This window comes from Loxodonta africana, chromosome 1, assembly GCF_030014295.1.
Source record: "Loxodonta africana isolate mLoxAfr1 chromosome 1, mLoxAfr1.hap2, whole genome shotgun sequence".
NCBI lineage: Eukaryota > Metazoa > Chordata > Mammalia > Proboscidea > Elephantidae > Loxodonta > Loxodonta africana.
In genome coordinates this window covers 133,641,532-133,664,775 of record NC_087342.1, presented here as the reverse complement: position 1 = coordinate 133,664,775, position 23,244 = coordinate 133,641,532, and the positions used below count along the sequence as shown (strand labels likewise).

At 33.0% G+C, this 23,244-nt stretch overlaps 1 protein-coding gene across 1 annotated transcript in view; it reads right to left on the bottom strand.

Annotated features, from left to right (window-relative positions):
• RIMS1 (regulating synaptic membrane exocytosis 1) overlaps window positions 1-23,244 on the bottom strand; it is a 475,999-nt gene that overhangs the window by 93,818 nt on the left and 358,937 nt on the right. The window contains exons 25-27 of the mRNA XM_003404398.3: window positions 22,712-22,894; window positions 21,530-21,642; window positions 4,759-4,871 (exon numbers count right to left, since the gene is read on the bottom strand). Of these exons, the coding sequence (XP_003404446.2) occupies window positions 4,759-4,871; window positions 21,530-21,642; window positions 22,712-22,894 (409 nt within the window). The remainder of the gene's footprint in view (window positions 1-4,758; window positions 4,872-21,529; window positions 21,643-22,711; window positions 22,895-23,244) is intronic.

Genomic DNA, 23,244 nt, shown 5'->3' with positions numbered 1-23,244 from the left:
TCCTATAAAGCTGATTTTCCAAACTATTCTGTTAAAAGAGACATACTATGTAATTATGTATAATGTTTACAAATGTGTTGAAATGATAGCTTGTCATGACAAAATATGAAGGATTTTAAATCTAATGCCATAGGAATGCATCCAGTTACAGGATATTTTCTGGCATTGGATTAACACCAAGCACAGATGCTCCTCTTACTTGGTAATGCCAATAATAAGCAGTGTATACCACAGCAGAGAGATGTATGTATGTACATGAAAATATTTCTCCAATTAAAGCAATCTTCCTTTTCTATCACCTATCTCCTTCTGGACCTTTTCGTAAATGATCACTTCAGGCTGGTTGCTGTAGAGTTGATTCCCACTCATGACCTTTGATATTCCAGGAAAGAGAAAAAAAAAAACAAGGGCTTTTAAAAGACTCTATGTCATATTTTTCTTCTATATTGGGGTAGAGAACAACCCATCATTCTGACATGAGAGCACATTTTTCTTCACATTGATTATTTGAAGGAAATGAAAGATTTTTGCCTTTCCTTTTTACTACTACATTTACTTTTAAAAAAATGTTAAAAAATTAATCACTTTTACTTTTTATCAAGCATGCTTTAATTTCCAATATATCAATTATATATTTTAATGTAAATGTATTAATTATATTTTTAGGAACATACTATCCTCAAGAGGAATCTCTACTGATCACTAACCCACCCACTGCCTTCGAGTCGATTCCGACTCATAGCGACCCTATAGGACAGAGTAGAACTGCCCCATAGAGTTTCCAAGAAGCGCCTGGCGGATTCGAACTGCCTACCCTTTGGTTAGCAGCCGTAGCTACAGCAGGGAAATAAGTCATTGGTGTGAGTGGCTCTAATTATAGGGCTGTTATCTTTAGAAGTAATAATAAACATCCTGCAGCTACCTACAAAATCCGTCACATCAATCTTGGTTGGGTTCCTGGGTTACAGAAACAGAAAAAAAATAATTTTTTTTTTTTTTTTTTCTGACACAGAAGAGCTCTTTAAAATGCAAGGGCCTAAATGCAAATTCAACCCCAATGATGGATTTCACCCCATCATTTAGGCATGCAACCCTGCATAACATGAGTGAAAAGAAAAAAAGCACGGTGGCACATTTTAAGGATAGTGAAGAAGTTTAGGGCTTTTTCAAAAGCAAAGTTAGTCCTAATTCTTTACTTAGAATGGCTGTTAGGATCATTTAATCTTTTTAAGAGATATAACAGTTTTCAAAAAGCATCTCAAGAATTATACTACACACCTTTGATAATTATTTGCTTTGAATAAAGTCCAGTTCTATTGCTGTCGTTATTAGTATTTTAAGAATGGCTAACTAATTTTTAATTTGGAAGAATTTTCAACTAAAGTGTATTGCTTCATCCAAAATTTCAAAGGGATTAAGACACTAAAAAGAGTCAATAAGGTATCAAAGTTCAAAATTTAATCTATAACATGCTGGCTCTCAATAACAGCAATAAAAATAGATCTTTATAAAGTAAATTATAAATAAAAATCTTGGTGTAAAAGGATAAATGAAAAAAAAATTTATGTTTATGGGACAGATTTGAATGCACTAAAATGGCTAGTAGTAGTAGTTAGTTGCCTTTGAGTTGATTCTGACTCATGGTGATCCCATGTGTGCAGAGTAGAACTGTTTCACAGGGATTTCAGGACTGTGACCTTTCAGAAGCAGATTGTTAGGCCTGCATTCTGAGGTGCCTCTGGGTGGGTTCTAACCACCGACATTTAGGTTAGTAGTCAAGTACTTAACCATGTGTGCCACCCAGGGCTACCATAATTATTAAAATTTTCTACTGAAAGCAGTAGACCATATATAAATATTAAAAATGTAGAGTATCTTTTACTTGACATATAAAATAAAAATAAGCTACTCATACGCTATTTAATTTTTTAAAAATAATTTATCTTTTTGTTGTTGTTGATAATGTTTATCAATTCAACAGTTTCTACGTGAACAATTCAGTGATACTGATTACATTCTTTGTTTGAGTTGTGCAACTATTCTCACCCTTCTTTTCTGAGTTGTTCCTCCCCAGTTAACATAAACTCACTGCCCTCCAAGTTTCCCATCTAATATTGTGAGCTACTGTTGCCAGTTTGATCCTATATAGACAGATCTTAAATAAGCATAATGTTCAAGGCAGACATTCTTTACTAGTTAAGCTATTGTTTGGTTTCAGGAAGATTTTAGGGAATATTTTTGGTCTAAGATTTAAAGGAGAGTTAGGAATAAGAGGAAGGAAATAGAACGTGTGACTAATTGCCTCCATGAATAACTGCCTCCTTTGCCATGAGACCAGAACTGGATGGTGCCCAGCTACCATTACTGAACATTTTGATCAAAGAATCTATAGAAGAATCCTGATCAAAATGAGGGAAATGTAGAACAGAACTGAAAATTCTCATGGATTCCACACTTTCTGGAGCCATGGAGGTTGGATGAACCCACATCCAGCCTATGATCCTGAGATAATCTTTAAACCTTAAACTAAAAATATCTCCCTGAAGTCTTCACATATGTGATCTTAACTTTTACTTTTCCTATATTCTTATAAGTTTTTAAAGTTACCATATTTTTGATCTACCATTTTACTGATATTATAATTTATAATAATTTTATTTAAGTAATACAGTAGCATTAATCTATGCAGTAAGTGCAATAGTAATATATTTGAAAGTAGCAGGCTTTTAAATGACTGTTTAAGCACTATGAGAGAGAAAGAGGGGACATGTGCAAAGGAGGGAGAAAAGATAGAACATACTAATTTAATTATATGGAAATTAAAATCCATATGAGAACCTTTGAATTAAGCTGGAATGTGTTTATTTCAATAATATAAGAAGTAATTTAAGAACAAAATGCTGTCTATGTCGCATATCAGGAGTTGTAGGCCTCATGACTCCACAGAGGCCTCACTACTTTTGGTAAATCATTTCCTTTCTTCTGAGTCTCACTTGTCATATTTTGCTATATAAAAAAGTTGGAGTAAAAGATTACTTCAAGCTCTAAATTTCAATGGGAAATTATGCATTTGTTATATTTGGAATCTTCCAAAAAAAGATAAACCTTCTTTTAATGGATTATGGATATTAGTCCCACATGGTAGTTTAGACATCCAGAGCACACCATTTTGTGAAAAAAATTTTTTCCATTGATTGATTGATCAGAGTCTTAGTTCAGAATAATCCAGAAGGCTTTTAATATTTTACTTCAGTCCTTTACTTACCTCTTTCTTGCTTCCTATACGGGCCCGACCTCCCTCCCCCCTTGCTGTTCTATTTGACTTCATCCTAGGATACAACGCTGAGAAATCTATGAAGTATCTCCAGCTTTAATGAAGCATTTCCAGTTTAAAGAACTTTTCCAAATAACAGCATCCAACTGTGAATAAAAATACTAAATTACCCTGCCTTCTAATTCTTACTGAATTTGTAGTAAAAGAACAAAAATGATGATGATATTCATAAAGAAGACAGACAAGTAAGCTGATGAAGTGATAATACCATAAAGAATACGCTGCAGAGAAGATACGTGGAGCAGGAATCAGTACCTCTAAGGAACATCAAGATATTCTGCTTACTGATTTTTTTTTTCTTTACTGATTTTACTTTTAAAAAAGTTGTTTCAGACTCAGGGAATGGGGCCTCACTGAATGACAGTGACCCTCGGCATTGTCTCAGCTGAAACCCTTCTGCTTCTGACCTGAGGTGGAAAGTAGATAGACTGTGTCCAACAAAACATGACTCTGTGGTAGCCTAGGTGGTAAATTTACCACTTTGTAACTCCCTCTGTATTTTGTATCTGTCTCTGAATATCTGGCTATATAATGAACTACCTCCATTATTTAAAAATAAATAAGTTTTTCTAAGTCAATATTTCACATCAACAGTATTGATTTAGTGTAATTTTTATGTAATTTTGAATTTCTAACAGGTCATTACTTCCAAAAGGGCTTCTTGAATCAAATAATAAAAGGGTTGACCTCTGGTTTCTGCTGCCATTTCTGTAGCATTATAAAAATATTCTTAAATAGACCAGAGGATGTATGCAAAGTTACTTTATTAAGTATAACATTCTATTCACACTTTAATTAGAATTATTAGACATTTAGTTGGCAGTTTATAAACTCTTTAGTGTTTCCTTAGACAGTAACATTGAAATGTAAAATAAACGCTTATCAACATTTGAAAATATATGAATTTCAGTTTCTAAAAGTTTGAAATCCGTTATTTTTCTTATTAAACACGGATCACTAAAAAAATCTCATATTACATGATTTTTGTCATTCACTAACAAATCTCAATAGTGACTATCAACCTAAAATATACCTATTATTTAAGACTATGAAATACATATCTTCATATTTAAATACAGTATTATATTCAAGCAATAAAATGGCTTGATATATATACTGTTTGTTTATTTATGTAAGTTTGACTAGTGACAATTGATCACTAAGTGACTTTAATATCGAGTATTTACAAATTTTCTTTTTAGAAAAAAATATTAAATACAAGTTAATGAATAGTAATTTAATAAACAAGAGTTATATTTTATAAAAAATATCAAGAGTAGAGAGGCTTGTAGGCTTTGGTAGAAATCAAGACTGTCATTTGAATGATAATTTCTCTTATATAATTCTGTGATTGCTAGTCCTGCCTGATATACACACTGTACATTTCTAGAGGGAAACTATTGGTTTGATATCACTAGTTTTACCTTGGAATATTGCTCGCGATCAAGTTCTTGACTAGAACCAGACCCTGTTGTCTGCTTAAATCGATGCACTTTCATTTTCATTTGTCTTGTTCGCTCCTCCACTACTAAGCTTGCTGTAAAAACACACAATGGAAGCCTATTAAAACACGTGAAGCATCTTTGAGGAACTGAATGGTTTAAGATTTCAATGCTTTTGATAGGACTTCAGTTAAATGAAATTTAGAAATAACACATGATTAATAAACTAAACATAAAGCAGAGTACACAATACTAGCAACTGTTAATCTAAAGATGAGCATGATTCAAATTACACAGAATGGGGAACACAAATGTTAGTAACAAAAGGTAAGTACCCTATTTCTTCATCTGATATGAAATATTTTCAATTCCCTTCAGAAATGATTGTGTGAAACCAAGTTTAATTGTGAAAATATGTTTTTATTTCATCAACTGGCTGTTGCATGTACATATATACAGAAAACAAATATGCATACTTAACACATCACACATATATGCACATGCTTACATGAATGCACATACCCACTTAACAGCCTTAGCTAACAGCAGTCCCCTAAAAAGTATTTTGAATAAGCAGCTACTTTTCTGAGGCATCCTTTATTAAATCATTAATTTCCACCAGTAGCTTCTCATGAATATTCACCAGTTCTAAAAGTGGATTTACTAAGAGAAAAGGTAAGTCTTCTGTATCTGATGGCTATGTCTGAAACACATATATGAAATACATAAGTTTTGAAAATGGTATTTAAAATCTGTATTTCTTTAATTTGTAGTATGGAAAGAAATGTATTCAGTTAAGCTTTTATGATTCTCCTAAGTAGTTAATTGGGTTAAGTAGTTAGTATAACTTTTTAGAAGGGAAGACTGCATCCTTCAATAAAGCACAAGTTTGTTGTTTTTGTTTTTTTTTTTAAGTCAGATTCCATCTTAAGGAACTTAGCTTCAAGAGCCTGTCTTTAGTTTTTGTTATTTTTATGATTGAAGGAGGAAATACAGTTAATGGTACAGCTGTGTATAGGATAAATTCTTCAAAACCTTGTATGTGTGCTGTTTAAGGCCTAAGTTTATTTATTTTTTACAACTTTTGCAATTTCCCAGGCTACTCTACCTCAGCAAATAAGTGCTAATTTTTATGTTTTACGTTTTGTGTTTTAGTGACTGATGTATTGGGATTTTTGCCAAGGGGTCCTAAAGTTTTAAAAGTTAATGGAAATGCTGACATATCTGATTGACTTGACTGCTGATTTCATCTCTTAACTTCCACAAGTGGGCAAGAAGTTTTATAAAGGCACTTGCTGGCAAATGTTTCCATTTCTAATGATTAAACCTGGCCCATCAGCCTCGATAAAAGATACTGATATCCACCTTAACAATTAAGCAAATATGTAGCTCTTTTGTGTGTTTCAGTATAGACTAATAGCCCATGAGATAAGTACATTAAGTTTGAAATTTCTGGCTATCTGTGTTAACCACACTTTTAGCAGCAAGTTATTAAATGGTTATTTTTGTTTAAATTCTGTAAATTAGACAGACAATATCAATCTTTAACATCATAGTTATGTGAATTATACAGTGACACAAACTTGCTTTGGAAATTGACTTCAGAGCCAGAAAATAGTGACATTATGAACAGAGGATGGTTTAATGAAGCGCTTGAGAAAAGAGGTTCAGAGAGTTATTAATTATCTGACAATAAAACCCACTGCTGTCTAGTCGATTCTGACACATAGTGACCCTACAGGACAGAGCAGAACTGCCCCATAGAGTTTCCAAGGAGTGCCCGGTGGATTTGAACTGCTGACCCTTTGGTTAGCAGCCGTAGCACTTAACCACTAGGCCACCAGGGTTTCCTGCCTGACAACAGTAACGCAAAATGCACTTGAGAGTAATTAGGAATTGTGAGAAATGTATTGAAAAAATGGTATATTTATAAGAAGCCACATGTCATAGCAGAAAATGGGCAAATATCTGTTCTCTGCGTTCTGCCTGGGTACTTCTGAGTACATGCTCAGTGATTTACTTTGAGCTTTGAGGAAGTCAAATGAATTGTGATCAGTTGTTCTCTGTAATTAAAGATTATAGCAGTTCAAAGCAGTCAACTTGTAATAAAAACAGATCTAAATGATACTGTTAGCGTAATTACTCTCAGTAAATGATATTAGTTTTAAGAAATTTTTGACACTGATTAGTCCATAGCTTTGTAACATTCATGTCTCATATCATGAAATTCTTACGGAGGATAGCTACTTAGACACTGAAAAGATTATTTCCCAATGCTAATGGCCTAAGCAGTCTGAAACAATTCTCATGATCTAACCTTGTTAGGACAACACCTCCCCTCTCTAAATAGGATTACTTAGCTTATCTAGATCTTCATTTTGCAAAATTCAAAACTAAATCATAAGAAGTCAGTGGCAGTCCAACTCAACTGATTCTTTAAAATGGTTTCAAAGGATTTTCATCTTTCAAAAATGACTACTTATTGTCTTTATTCCTAAAGAAGCTAAAGCTGACATATTATAATTTGTAAAAGAAAAGAAATCTCCAAATTAATATTATGACTCAAAATCATGAGTGGACCCCTTGACTCTACAATAATAATGCAACTGTTATGCCGTGCTTATTGCTTGTTCTTGGGTTCCAAGGAGAGCCCAAAACAAAATGCAAACCGCATATCATCTACTTACTCATATGAAAAAGTCAGATACTTATATATTATTGCACACATTTTTTTAGTATTTCTCATTATTTACCAATGATATGTACATTAGTGTATATTCTGAAATACTTGCTTATACAAATTATGTTTCAGTAAGTTTTTAAATAAACATCAATAGAGAACGTTCAGTGTGAATTTGGAAGTTATTTAACTTTACTAAAGACCTTGGTTGCTTCATATTTTATTTTTTTAACTGTATACTGTGAAATAAAAACGCATTATTTCCAGATTATATGTCAGTCTAAACAGTAAGACAAGTTTATGGACAAAAAAATAGAGTATTTAGCACAAGTTTGAACCAGAAAATATGATTACATTAAATTTATATAATTTCTAAAAGGAATAATAAACAGATATTTAATAATGATTAAAAGTGAACTGAATCATTGGAATATGATCATTTGTTGAGTATTCACTATAAGTAAAATTAACCACAGCCAAGAGAGTTCAAATACTTTCAAAAGAATGACTAATGATCATGATTTAAATTTTATATGATTTTAACAATGTTAATGCCAACAGCAAAATTGTAATAAGAAATAAAACATTTTTCAATTCTCCCATAAATCCTAGTATTAATTACATTCACAGTTTAAGAACCTTCTGAATGTAGTAAACTTCACAAAACTAACCAAATCATTAAAATGCCAGCTGTCATTTCTTTATAAGACATTTAAAATATTAGGGATCTTCCGGTTTTTTATTTTTAAGAAATTTCATAGCTGCCATGTACTAGAGTTAAATAACGCCTCTCATTTTCTACAATGAATATAATTATCATGTAATTTCATTTAGTCTTTTAATGAAAATGATAAGCTTACATATAATACAGTCAAAAGACAAGGACACTTACTAGAAACTGTTGTAATTATAGTGTCATAACATATTAAACAACTCATCTGCCTTAGTGCCTAAAATGTAATCAACAATGCAATTTTGTAAATGTCTTTTTTAGGTTGGAATTTTTCAGTATACTTTCTACAAGCTAAATTATGTGTTAAACTATGCTTTTTTTAAAAAAAAAGTATTGATTTACCTAAAAATACTCATTGAAAATGATCACTTTTCTTTAAACCTAATTTATTCTATATACAGTATTATTTCTATATACAGTATTATTTCCACCCCCTGGCATTTTATCAGTTGAATCTACATATGTAAAAAATCAATTCAACATTATAATTAAGTGCAAACTGAAACTTATCTTTAGGGGTTAAATTAAAGCCACACTTGTGAACTCTTTTCTTGTCCTCTAAAACTCAATAAGCAGAATTTTCATTATTCAGGATGAAAAAAGTAAATATAATTTAAAAAGTGCTGTAATGTATTAAAATTTTCTAATGCAAAGTATTAGATATTACCAAAAAGAAAGACTCAGACTAAAATAATTACTGCTCTTCCTTTCATAAAAAAAAAAAAAAAAAATTTTTTTTTTTTTACCCTCACTAAAAGTTCTTAATCTAGCATCATGGATGATCTTTAATGAGTCTGTGAGCAGGCTGAAATCAGTTGCAAATATTGTGTTCCTGTTTATATGCATTTTTCTAGATCTATCCCTTTCATAAGTTTCTTAAAAGGGGAGTGTGACCTAATGGGAGAAAAAAAACTTACGAATCTTTTATAAATCTTCCCTAACCCATCACTAAAAACTTCTACAATATCTCTCCTCCCAGAAGAATGTGATTTTCTGGGAAGCTCATTACCAGACCTTTGCGACTTGCTTAAAAATATTGTAAATAGTATGTTGTTGTTAGTTGCTATTGAGTTGACTCCAACTCACAGTGTCCTTATGTATAAAAGAACAAAACATCGCCTGGTCCTGAGGTTTCTTGTCTTTGATATATCTGAAGTTATTTTTGAGGCTATGGTGTCAATCCATCTCAATGAGGGTTTCCTTTGTTTCACTTGACCCTCTACTTACATGTAATTCAGTATCATTATAATTTAAACATTAAACTTTCATAAAGATATTTTAAAAGGTTATTTATGAATTTAGATTTATATAAAAATACATTTGCTCAGATCTTCAACTTCCTTAAATCTTTCACATTTCCCCTTATGCATCTAGGAATTAAAATGAATTTGAAATTCAAATGTCTGTGTTTATAGGCAAAAAATAATCCATATTAATATACTTTTAAACTTTCCAATATTTTTCAATAGTTTTAGGTGAAACATGATGGTAAAAAAAGAATAGAGATGATAAAATATTCTCTGAGATACCTTAAAACATAGATATTATAAGCATTTTATTTTTTTAACAAGGTTAGCAAGTACATGTGCCAAAGGTGATGCACGATAACATCTGGACAGGATAATTAAGCATGCCTCGTTAACTAGGATGTGCTACCACACTTTACGAACAGATAATTAGTGCCTCTGCCTCCATGGTTTATAGCAGTACAATGAGAGTTCACTGACAATGGGGCCACATCCTTGCCCCAGTGCATCTCTCAGAAAAGGCAATGGTAAATGACCACATACTTGGCAGTTGTCAAGTAAAATGAAGTATCAATGAAACACTTACAATGTCTTAATTATTGACATGAGCAGGAAAAAAAAGATAAGGACATTTACTAGAGACTGTATTCCTAATTGTAATTATAGATAGTGTCACAAAATATTTGAGCATTTTTATTTTAAGATATAACTTTACTGATAGTGGGAACTCAAATTCAGTAGACAATATAATGAGAAATACAGAAATTAAGAAGTAATGAAAGATGAAAAGATTTAGCTGAGTATTCAAGTCTATAACCAGTATAAACTATTCAAAGTCTGAACAGAAAGACATGGTAATTTAATTTATAAACTAGACCTTAAAATAGTCTTTCAAGATTGTTTGATATTTTAAAATTAAAAAATACTAGTCTCTGCTCACAGTTGTTTAGGCTTTAGAGGAATAAGAACTATTAAGGTAGATAAACATTCCCCATCCTTTTGGGAGCCAGGTAGCAAAACGGAAAGAACCTAGGATTAAAGTGACAAGGCATAGATTATAGTCTTAGTCCTATCACCATTCATCAGGTCATCCATGTCACTTTGGGGAATTCTTATCATATCTCTCCATCCAGAGTCTTTATTTGTAAAATGAAGAGACTGTTCACAGTAACTACCAGCTGCCATGTTCTATGAGTCTATATTATTTTGGTAGGGTATTGGTAATTTGTTTTGATTTTTCACTTTTGTAAATAGTGAGAAATTACAGTGACCTTTTGTCTCGCTGTATTATCTAATTTCCAATGTTTTTGAATTTGCCAATTTATCAAACTATAAACATTAAGAAAAAAATTCACCAGTCATATTTTACATCACTATTTTCTATTGTTTATTTAAAAAAAATGCATTCCTTTCATGTTTATCCTTATTTTTGGAATAAAAAAAAGTGTATTAAGAAACTTTGGTATAATACTTATCTACCCTCTATCCCCCACATACATAAACACTATACATACATAAAGATGAAATGTTTAAAATATTTTGACTATGTAGAAATACCCAAGTTATGGGTCATTTTCCTGGAATAAAGTGAATTAAATGAAAACATCACATGGCCTTTAAAGAAAATAACCCGTGCTTTGGTATAGACAAATGAAATGCAATATTGGCATAGGTGACATGGGCAATTTGCATATATACTCAAATCTCACTGCAGCCAAAATCATAAGACCATCTCTTATTCTAGAATGTATACTTTGACTGTATTATCTAGAGCAAAACTCAGGCAAACATCCCTTCTCAGAGTCAACAATCCCGACCTGTCTGAAAATACTAGCATCACGAGTTGAGAAAGTTAGGCTCTTGGTGAAAGAAGCTGTCATTTTACCTTGTCCTTTTGTGTTAAGCAGGACTGCTGTCGCTAGATGCTGCTGAGTTGACTTTGACTTACATAGCAATACCACGTGACAAAGCTGCCCCATAAGGTTTTCTTGGCTGTAATCTTTTCTTGGAATCTTTACTGAAACAGAGCGCCCGGTCTTTCTCCCGAGGAGCTGCTAGGTGGGTTCTGCTGGATTGGTTCGTACCGCCAACCATTTGGTCAGCAGGAATATTTAACCATTGAACTACCAGAGCTCCTTTAAACAGAATTAAGTAGTTTTTTAAAAACATATTTAGATTTTGAGAGGGAGCACTATCTTCCTTACGAGGCACTTCTTGGAATACAGTCTTCATGACCCAAAAAAACCCATCATGAGGGACAGCCCATATAACTAAGGCTTTTCTGGGGATAACAGAACCAATCACTGAAGCGGTCATGTGGTTCATCCCAAGTGACTGCTAACATGTTTGTCCGTAATTTGTCATTATTCCAATAACATTAATGACAACACAATCTATCTTGAAAGGCTTGATGGGGCATAACTTAAAATAGTGTCTTTGCTAACTTCAATTTATTTAGTCTTTTCCCACATTTTACAATAGTTATGGGATATACACACCTTTAGAGAAAAAGCATAAAAGAGTCTATCCACATGGCTAGACACTTGCCTGACTTCTATTTTCCTTTGTACTTTCTCCACACAGCCCAGGAAGAAATGGGTAATGATTTATTCCTTCAAGTGAATATCTCTTACAAGTTGAGGCTTGGTTGAGGTAAGTGTCAAATACTTTGAAGTCAAAAAAAAAAAATCTATATTAATATTATAAATGATTACAGTTGAATCAGCAGAATAGGAAAACAGGGTGAAGATCATAACTTCTGAGTTGTTCTGTTTGGGCTGCTCCACCCTGTATGTCTCCAAAGCTTAAAGAGGAGGCTAGAATGGCAGTAATATTTATGGGTTTGTAGTAAAAAATATAAATGGATAAATTAGACACTTTTACTATTGGAGCTCTAAATATTTATGAATAAGGATTCATAAATATTCATAGTAAGTGTTCAGAAGCAGCAATGCCTAGGAAGATTAAGAAATTTGCACTTTTGGAATCCTGACATATAACAACAGAAAACAGATCACCTGGCCTAATATTCATATATTAAAAAAAAAAGTTGCCCTGTAGTTGATTCTGACTCATGGCGACCCCGTGTGTGTAGAGTAGACCTGTGCTCCACAGGCTTTTCCAGGCTGTGGCTTTTTGGAAGCAGACCGTCAGGCCTTTCTTCTGAGGCACCTCTGGGTCGCTTTGAACTGCCAACTTTTCAGTTAGTGGCCCAGAGCTGAAACCTTGTGTGCCTCCTAGGGACTCCAACACGCATATATTAAATACCAATAAAAATGTCAATGAAATTGAATACCCTTGCTACTTAATGACAGTTAAAATGACGTTGATTCAGAAAAATACACAAATCAGTTTACTTATTTTAGCAAGTCATGTTACATAACTTGCTCCTATGTTTTACAACTATATTGTACTATTAAAATAAATGTGCAAAATCATCTACACAACAACTAATGTAACAGGGAATAATTAAACTTAAAGTTTTTCACTTTTTAATGTAAATTCCACCTAATTAAGATGAATACTTAATAGATTCACAAAAATTGTATTATGCATGACTTAGCATTCAAACTGTTCTTGCCAATATTCAGAGAAGGAAAGTATAGGTAATTTACTTAAGATTTATTATAGAAACTTTGTACTTAAGAATACAGTGACTATAGACAATCCTTGAACAGGTACTATGATCTAGTTATGATAATTGTTATATATTTCATCAGGGAAACAGGAAAACAAAAAGCAACAAAATTCTATTTACTCTTTATTCCTTTTCAAATCACTTCTTTAATCACTTGAACTCTAATTGCCTCTCATTTTTCACGTGTGTAAATTATCTATCTTCTATGATAAAGGAAATTAATATTTGTAGAAAAGATAGCATAATGTGCTTTGTAATGATACAAAATTGTTTCCAAAATCCAAAAAGTTAACGTACTCAAGAATTGCTATCTAAAATCATATAAATTAGAAATTTATTATGACAATAACATTTTTCTCACCTGGAAGCCATTTACTTTCTGTTTCAGTTTTGATCTTCTTTTATCATTATTTCGATGCCCCCAAACTACATTCATGGGCTCTTTAAAACTGTCCAAGAAATGTAGCAGAGAGGGAAAAATTGGCTTACTTTTAGAATGAATAATTAAAAATATGCCTATAAAGCAGTATGCGAAGTCTAAAATGATAAGGTCTCTCAGCTTTCAACATAAAAGAAGGAGGTAAAAGGTAAATGCAGTAGTATGAACATTTACAGCTCCTCAGTTAGCTCTTGGAGACTGAGGATGTATCTTTTTGAAATGCAGTGGCTTCCTTTTCTCAAGTTGCATGGTAAGTTGAGAAGCAAGCAAAATATTTGAATACTTAGTTGAATGCGCTCATCAGGGTGAGCTGGACGCCTAAGTGGGCCCTTCAAGATCCTGGTGTCGTAAATGGTAGGTGTTACAGCACCAGGGAGCAGTGGACTGTGGAATCAAAATCTGGTTCTGTCCCACAGAAGCACTGTTACCTTAGGCGTTTTACTGGACCCCTTTTACTTTATTTTTATAAAACAATAGTAAAAATACCTCCCTTGCAGTTGTGCAGGTTACTGTAATTATGTGGCAACGCATGCACGGCAAGTACTCAATAAATGTTTTATGGATTAATAAAATCAATTGTTGGAGGGGATGTAGAGCAACGTGGTTAAGAACAAGGTCTTTGGAGTAGTGCCTGTGTCTAATTCCTGGTGCTACCACTTACAGACGAATGACTGATTAGGAAGTAAGGTTTTAGCCTTCTTAAGTTTTAGTTTTCTCAGTTGGAAAACGAAGGTATTAACAGCTATATCTCAGTGGTGGTTGTGAATATACAATGAGACAAGTAACATTTTTAATTGAGTCACTGATATATATACAGTATGTGCTCAATAAATTCTATCTACTATTAATAATGTTGATAGTATTTTACACCTCCCTTTATGTGGACTTAAAACATATGCTGGAAAATTCATAGCCTAGTCCCTACAGTTATGGTGACTGTCCTCATGGTCATTTTGTTGTTGTTGTGTTCAGTCCAGTCGATTCCTATTCATAGCGACCCAATAGGACAGAGTAGAACTTCCCCACAGGGTTTCCTAGGCTGTAATCTTTATGGGAACAGATTGCCAGGTATTATTCTCCCTTGGAACTGCTGGTAGGCTTGAACTGCTGACCTTTTGTTTAGCAGCCAAGTGCTTCACCACTGTGCCACCAGTGCTCCTTAAAGAGGACACTGTGACAAGATTTGAACCTGTGTGAGGGAAATCCCACTGGATTTTGAGTCCAACGCCTTAACCACTTGGCCATCATAGGTCAGGAGTTAGGGTGACTAACCATCCTAATTTGCCCAGGTATGTCCAGATTTTAGCACTGAAAGTCTTGCATCATGGGAAATGTCTCAGTCCCTAAAAAACTGGGACTGTTGGCCATCCTATTCCTTCACCTACAATTCATCAGAAATAAACTCTGTCAGCTAGGAATGGTGCTATTCAGTCCTTATCTACTCAAACCCAAAACCAAAACCAAACCCATTGCTGTCGAGTAGATTCTGACTCATAGCGACCCCATAAGACAAATTAGAACTTCCCCATAGGTTTTTCAAGAAGTGGCTGGTGGATTCCAATTGTGGACCTCTTAGTTAGCAGCCAAACTCTTAACTACTGTACCATCAGGGCTCCCAGGAGTACTGACTTGAATTCTGCAATATGAAAGATCTCAGAGTAAGACTTCGGTTCATTGCAGCAGGGTTTCTATGTTAAACAATACTTGTCATTTCTTATGAGGTATGTGAGCCTAAAATTTGACTTTACAGAAATGTATTGAACTTGCCTCTATCTTTTCTGAGCTTCTTTAAATCTTGGTGCCTGAGCTGCCTGCCCTAAAATCTCAGGTGAGAGGCACAGCATCTTATGCTACCCTGTGCCTTTATGGAGGTAATGCGTAACTTATCTCTTTGGTTGTTTTTAGCCATGTGGCTGATTCTCTAAAGCATGTCCACATCCCATCTCTGAGAAAGACTTGGCAGGGTGAGGACATCTCTCAGTCAGGACATCAAAAACAAAAACAAAACAAACGTATTGCAGTCGAGTTGATTTTGACTCATAGTGACCCTACAAGACAGTATAGAACTGCCCCATAGTGTATCTAAGGAATGGCTGGTAGATTTGAATTGCCAGCCTTTTAGTTAGCAGCAGGACTCTTAACCACTGTGCCACCAGAGCTCCCAGCTAGGACACTAGGACACATTGAACCTCTAAAACTGTAACAAACTGACATGCTCTATACTGACGTCTTAAATGTACATACTTCATGGAGACTTCAGGTTGTACCACTTATAGATTTTTTGATTACCTAATTATAGCTTTCAATACATATGGAAGAGCTCTAAATGAAGAATTATTATGTTTTACTTTCTTTTAGATAAATGAATTAGGTCATAACTCACTTTCAATATGAAATTCTCATGCTTTTATTGCACTAAAATTTATCTTGTCAACCCAACTGAATTCTTCTGAGTCTATTTACAAATGAAATATATTGGCCGTTTTTGTACTGCGAAATCTAAAGTGTGTGTTTATGGCATCTGATTTTAAAATTCAGGAAAGTCAAAAATCTATGTAAAACCTACACATCAAAACATCTAGATCTCATTGAATAATATTTCATTTTTTATTAATATCTTTATTGCCTAGTATGTCAGACACTATGTCACAATATGTACATTATATGTGAGTATAAATGTAATTATATTTTTATAAATTCAACCTAAAATAAGTAATAGAATATTATCTCCCATTTCCACTTTGTAATACTGAGGTGCATAAATAACACATATTTCAATATATTAAGAGTTAGAGAAGTACATTTGAAAGTTATGCCTATTAAAATGGGATGCACCAAAGTACCGTGGAAGGAAATCACAAGTAAAAAGACCTAGTTTTGTAGTCTACTACTTATTGGCAATGTGAACGGGCAAATCTCCTTATTTCTCTGAACCCAAGTTTCCTCATCCATAAATTATGGATGATGCTACTCTCAGAACTAACTTTGAGGATTACTATGGGCAAAAAACAATTCAATCATTAATCACATTCAAATATTGAGGAAATACTTTTAAAAAACCATACAGAATTATACACTTTTTAAGTATTTTATGTTAATAATACATCAAGCTGAAAATGCATGTTCAAGTATTTGATTATCAGGCCAACAGTAAAAAGGAATAGGAAATCATGTGGGTAACACATGAGAGTGGGATGAGGCCTGGACCTATCTGGAACTCAAGTACTAAGACCTAAAAAAAATGTGGTTGAAAAGACAATAAGGTAGCAGGTCAACAATGTGTGACTACTGAAGCTGAATGGTTTGTTTTTCCTATTTCCCTCAGGAAGACAGGATTAATGGATATCAGAAAAAATCGATGCCAAAAGGAGTAGTATTTAGGCAGCCACATCCTGGATGCATGGCTGCAGAGAGGGTCACAATATTCAGTGACATTACTGCTATTATCTGGAAGGCCAAATCCAGGGGCTTTCTACTCCTTTGTAACTAGATTCTAGTCTGTGTAGGAGCTAAGAATTAAATCCTTTATCAATGAGAGCAGAGAAATGTAAACAAGCAAGCAAAAACAAAAAAATCTATTAGTATTTTCCAAAGAGAACTGTTTTCTAGTTGTCTGTATGGATAAATTTTGAAGCAAAAATATTCTTAAAGTAATCCTTTTCTCTTTGATATGAACAGCTCATAATATGAAATAATTAATACTAAATGCCCTAAAGAGTCATCTCAGGGAAATGACTGTTAAGTAATTTTGCCCATTATTTCAATAAACACACTTATATAACTCTTACATATTATAACAAAAAAGTAACAATATTAAATGGTTAAAAAGTTATATTAATATTTACCTGTTGTGGAAGAGTTATATTTTTCTTGTTCTTCAATGAATTAAATGCACATAATGATGGAAACAAAAGAAAGAAATCAGCAAATTTATAGTTAGATGTGGAAATACGAATTAAGACAATGGCATGAATAATAGAAATGTACAACATAAATGTGACATGATAATATAATGACAAACCAGGAAGAAGTCTCAAATATGGCACTAAAATCAATCAAAGAAGAATGACTATAACAATTTAAAGATGTAAAATAAAAAAAGAAACACTGGAAAATGCTTGCCATTTGAAGAGTATATAGTTCATGTTTTTTTTCTTGCCTTTTCAGAATTGCATAATAGTTCAGCACTAATTTTGCTATAACAGTTTAATTTAAATCTGTTGTGATTCTTTATTGTAAATGTATTTCAAAACATATTTAATGCTCATAATTAAAATTTTTATTTCAAAACATATTTTCGACAATTTAAAATTTCATATAATAAAAAGTAAATTTCATTTTTTACTAAATAGTAGGCATTTTCTTTCCACCGTGAAAAATATTCTGTAACACTTTCCACATGCAAAAAAAAAAAAAAATAGTAGTTTAAGTAATCCTCTCTTCTCCTCCAATTATATCAAAATATCTCAAAGTGAAATTACTTGCTTCTCTGAAGACTATATTTCTTAGATATTTCATAAAGCTTTAAATATACCTCCTTGTCAGTATAATGCCTACTGATAAATAATAGCCTATCTAAATATTTCTGAAGTGGAATATCATTAGAATTTTAGGTAGCAAATGTAATACAAAAAAATAGGACACATAAAACATAAGTGGGACACCACTGTTAGTTTTTAAATTATGTCTAAATATTTCTTCTTTACAAAAACATCCAGTTAAGCATAAAATAACATCACTTGGTTGGTTTCAGAAAGTCACCCAACATTTTTTTAATACAACTGATTATGTTGCTTTCAGTTTTACTCTACATACGAGGTACATCGGAATATAATGCTGGAATATCGCCAGAGAAATTTCTTGGAAGTCTTTGCTCTCAATTATCGCATACCATTAGTTATCTAAAATGTATGGCTACTTTTTCAACTACTTAATTTCAAAATCTGTATCGTAATCACTCCTCTTCTTTTCCCCTAAATATACTCCAACATAATCATCAGGTACCACACAGCAAAGAGGCTCGCATTTCCAATTTTTAGAAGAAACCTCAAAATACTTTTTGAAAAATTAAGCAAACGTCTTTTCAAGTGATATCTTAATCATTAAAATGAGATTGCTTTTATGATACAGAGAGTAGTAAATTCAAATTACAAGAGAAACAAATCCAGTTAAACAAATGAATCATCCTAAAACATACCCTAAAAACAATAATGTAGATAATTATATCTGCAGAATGTATATGAATAAAGTTATTTTATAAGTTCATCAAGAAGTTGTATCTCTATTCAGGAATCTAAACCATTTGAAATATTTGCTCTTACCAATCAACTGCTTATCAACTCAATTTTCAATAAAGAAAATCACCTTTTGTTAAAAAAAAAAAAAGCAAATGAATAAAAAAGAAGAAAGGAAGGAAGGAAGAAGTCAAGCGCAGTACAGGCTTAATTAATTGCAAATAAATTGCAGCCAGAGTTAATCTTCATAGAAGACAGAACTAAAGTTTAATAAATAATACTAAAAGAAAAAAACAAAGTACAACCATACAATTCTATAGCCCTAAGAACAACAATGAAATCAATCTTACAAATAAAATGTGCTAAATCCTGTCTAGCTCACGAATGAAATTCTAAATTTACTTTTAAAAATGTTTTAGGACCAGCAAAATTGTCCTTTGAACTATTCAGTCTGAAATAGACCCATAATAAGATGACGGTACACAATATCAGCATTTACCAAAAGTCCCGAAGCACATATTAACATCATAAAGTAAACCACATTTATTTTAATTACGAAAGAACACTCGGAAACAATATCTGTTTACTATCATTTGGATATATTTATACGACTACTGAGATCACATATTTCAGGAACCTCAAATAACCAAGTGTTTACTACCATATTTGTGATAGTAAATATAAAAATAATAGCTCCATCACTTTCATCCTCTGTCATTCCCTTCTTCCTACCTCAATTCAATCTTTACAAATTGATGATTGCTCTGAAAGACAACTGTGAATACAAATATCGTAAATAGTAACAATGACATTTACAATATAAAATGTGACCTTTTTAAAAACCAAAATCCAACATACAATCCAACTGATTTTGTAGAAGTAACTCTCATTTCCACATAAATAATACAGCTATAATTCTATTGCATAAGAGTTGTACGCAGTGCCTTCATGTGCTTTTCAAACCGGTAGAGTGTTTTATTTGCAATTGGAGGAAATGCAAAGAATTTTAAGAGCAAACAACTTTTTGGATACTAGCCTTTTGCAAAACATGGTCGGTAACACTGAATTGTAGCCGAACACCAAAATTTGTCATTTTTTTTTTTAGTTGTGCAACAGGAGTTCATGAATGGGTAATTTAAATACACACCAACTTTTGTTTTTTTAAAAAAATTAAATTTTAAAACAATTTCATCTGGATTACTGCTAATTAGAGTCTTAATAAAATTATGAATACTCTTCTCAAAATATTCCCAGAAAAGTTTGTTAAATGAATTAATTGGTATTTTAGAAAAGAAAGTCAGATTTTCACGGAACATTTTCCTCATTAACTAAAAGAATACCTTATTAACAACCCTGAAAATTAAAGCATGGTTCATCAACATGATGTATGATTTCTAAAAATACAAATTCAGAGTTTACTATACCAGTATTTATTAATAAGCTGATACCTCTTAAACTCTACACTAATTTTTTTCTACTATTATCAAGTACTCTGCATGACAAACTATGCCATATCAGTCTTCGAAACAATGCATTTATCTTCTTAGGTCTTTAACATATCTGTAATACATTCAATAAAGCACTTCAGTTAAATGGTTAAAACACTGGTGCACAGTGTCATCATTTACCCTGATGACATTCCCAGAACCATTAATACAGAATAAAACACATGTTTTTACATCACTAACAACCGACACTGTTGGAAAAAATATTCAAAATGTCAACCTTTCAGTTGCTTCATAGTATATGAAGATTTTCAGTACGTGTTTTAATATTTATGTAAGTCCACTGCATTTATACTGCAACTCCAAATTAGAAATTATGTCAGTAAATTGCTTAACAAACCCCTGATATGAAACATGTGATAACAAATAATGATGATAAATCATTTCATCTGTTGAGGCTTGGGATCGCACCTTGGGTCATATGAAGAAAACAGTGACTATTTTTTTTCATTATGATTCAGTATTAAATCAGCAAGCCCAGGTAATTTAGTGAAGTTAGTTTGCGCTTGTCAAAACAAACACATAACACCCTCTCTCTCTCATATGCTTAAAATAAGGGAACCTGAAATTAACATAAACTATTGAAAATAACACTAAAATGTGTGCTCCAAGTAATTTTTCATCCTCAAACATATTTTTAAGAAAACAAGATATTGCCATTTAAATTAAAGAACACTAGTAAAGACTTCAAATATGATGAAGTGTTTAATTAAAAAACATGTTTTTAAAATGAGGTAAAATAAGCCTCCTTTTAACACATAAAATATCACATTATACTAAAGCGTTTAAAATTTTATTTTCTTCTTTTATCTCTTTGAACAAAGGTGCTTTCCGGACTCAATGAATTCTTTTAAATTACTATCTAAAATTCATTCATTCGCTCACTAAGCAAAAATTGAGTATAATGCCATGAACCACTGTAACTAGGTGTTGCAGATAAAATTCTAAAAAACTTAAATTCTTAGGATTCAACAAATTACCCAAAACACACTGCCATCAAGTCGATTCCAACTCATAGTGACCCTGTAGGACAGGGTAGAACTGCCCCATAGGGTATTCAAGGCTGTAAATCTTTTAGAAAGCAGATTGCCACATCTTTCTCCTGTGGTACGGCTGATGGGTTTAAACCACTGACTTTTTGGTTAGCAGCTGAGTGCTTAACTACTATACCACCAGGGCTCCTTCAACAAACTACATATAATAAAAACACTATTCATGTATAAAACAGGGAGGTTCTCAAACCCAAGATTTTTGGACAATGATCTCTTTATCAGATACCTTGTTCTATACTGCCGCTTCTCACTGGCACTTGTGGCAGCTGTCTTCCCCTGCGATTGCTGAAGGATGTGTCTGCAGGAGGAGACTGGGTTGGACTCCCTTGCCGGTGCATTCTGCAGGCAGAAAACAAAGGGGGAGATTTAATGATGAAATTCCAATATGGTCTGACAGTAATCTTTTCCTTCTTTTGTTACATAAAACCCCTAACTGGATCTTTGGAGGCAGAATCAAATACTTTTATGATATGTGTAAAAGGAATATTTCAAAAAGGGGCTAACGGAGATAGGGCACAGTCCGTCACACAGTTCCGCAAAATCAACTCTTGAATTGAGTAGAATCAGATTCACTTCTTTTCATTAGTTTTCTCTGAAGTTGTGCTTTCTGCAGTTATCCACTTTTGGTAGTGCTGAACCATGCAGATCTAATTATAGCCTCTGGATATAAAAAATATGAATAAATTGGTGAAGAGAGGCTGTTGCCTAAAATGTTACTATTAAATTGATAAATACTCTAGAATAATTTATAAATGATAAGAATGATTCTAGCTGCAGACTTTTACAAATCACCATTCACTTATCGTTTAATTTTAGATAGAAAAAAACCTTCAAAGATATTTCGAAAAATAACCCTGGATACATGCTATGAAATCTATTGGCATGAAGACTGAAATTACAAATGGAGATTTGAGTAGAGCGCAGATGCATTACTACCGCTCAGTATTAAGTGGACCTCCATCTGCTGGCATTCAAACTTTTTTTTTTATTTAACTAAAGGACTCTAAAACACTAAGATTTTTCTGAACACATATGAAAGGTTAATTTTTTATTCCTCTTACACGTTTTAAAGCAAACACACATTTTGATTTCAGGTAATTCCTTATGAAAAATTTCACAGAATTAAAAAAATTATTTATGAATATGCCACAAACAGATGGAAGGACATAACACAGCCAAATTTCATTTTCAATGGTAGTTAATTGGCAGAAACTTTATAGAATACCACTAGCACAGTGAAAATAGATGCAAGTAATAGGGGATGTGAGAGAGGTTTAAGTGTCACAAAGAAAGGATTAAAAACTATGGTGTCATAATGAGTGAAAGCATCGAGTGCTCAGGAAGGTACAACACCACACCAACACCCGGAGGCAAGACATGAATGCTGGGCTGGACACTGAATAGCAACCTTGTCAGAAGCGGAGAAGGTGGCGCCGACCCTCCGGGGGCAAGGTGGTGCATAGAACACAGTGTTCTGACACTAGAGTGCTCACTCGACCTTGAGCGAGTGGGATGTTTTCCCCTAATGACTGGCTGATCAGTCGCTCTTGGGGCTGCGTGTCCCCTTCTAGAAAGACATGGTGGGAGAACCCTAAAACATTAGGGTCAAAAAAGATCTTGAGTCAGCAGGTTCACATTAACTTTGATACCATACATTTGTCCAAGGAAAACCTGGTTACGCTTATAAGATAGTGATTTTAAAAACTAAAAGAAAACCCATCACTCAATTACTGAAACAGAATTCAAATCAAACTGACAAAAGTTATTATTGCAAATGTGCATGCCACGTGGTTTTTAAAAGACTAACTGAGATCCCTGTAATGTAATAAACCTCCTGTAAGTTCCACAAGGGCAGAGACTGCTGTCTCTTGGTTTTTATTAGGCTAAAAAAAAAAAAAAATTTTTTTTTTTTAATCTCCAGAGCCTAAAACATAGCTGCAC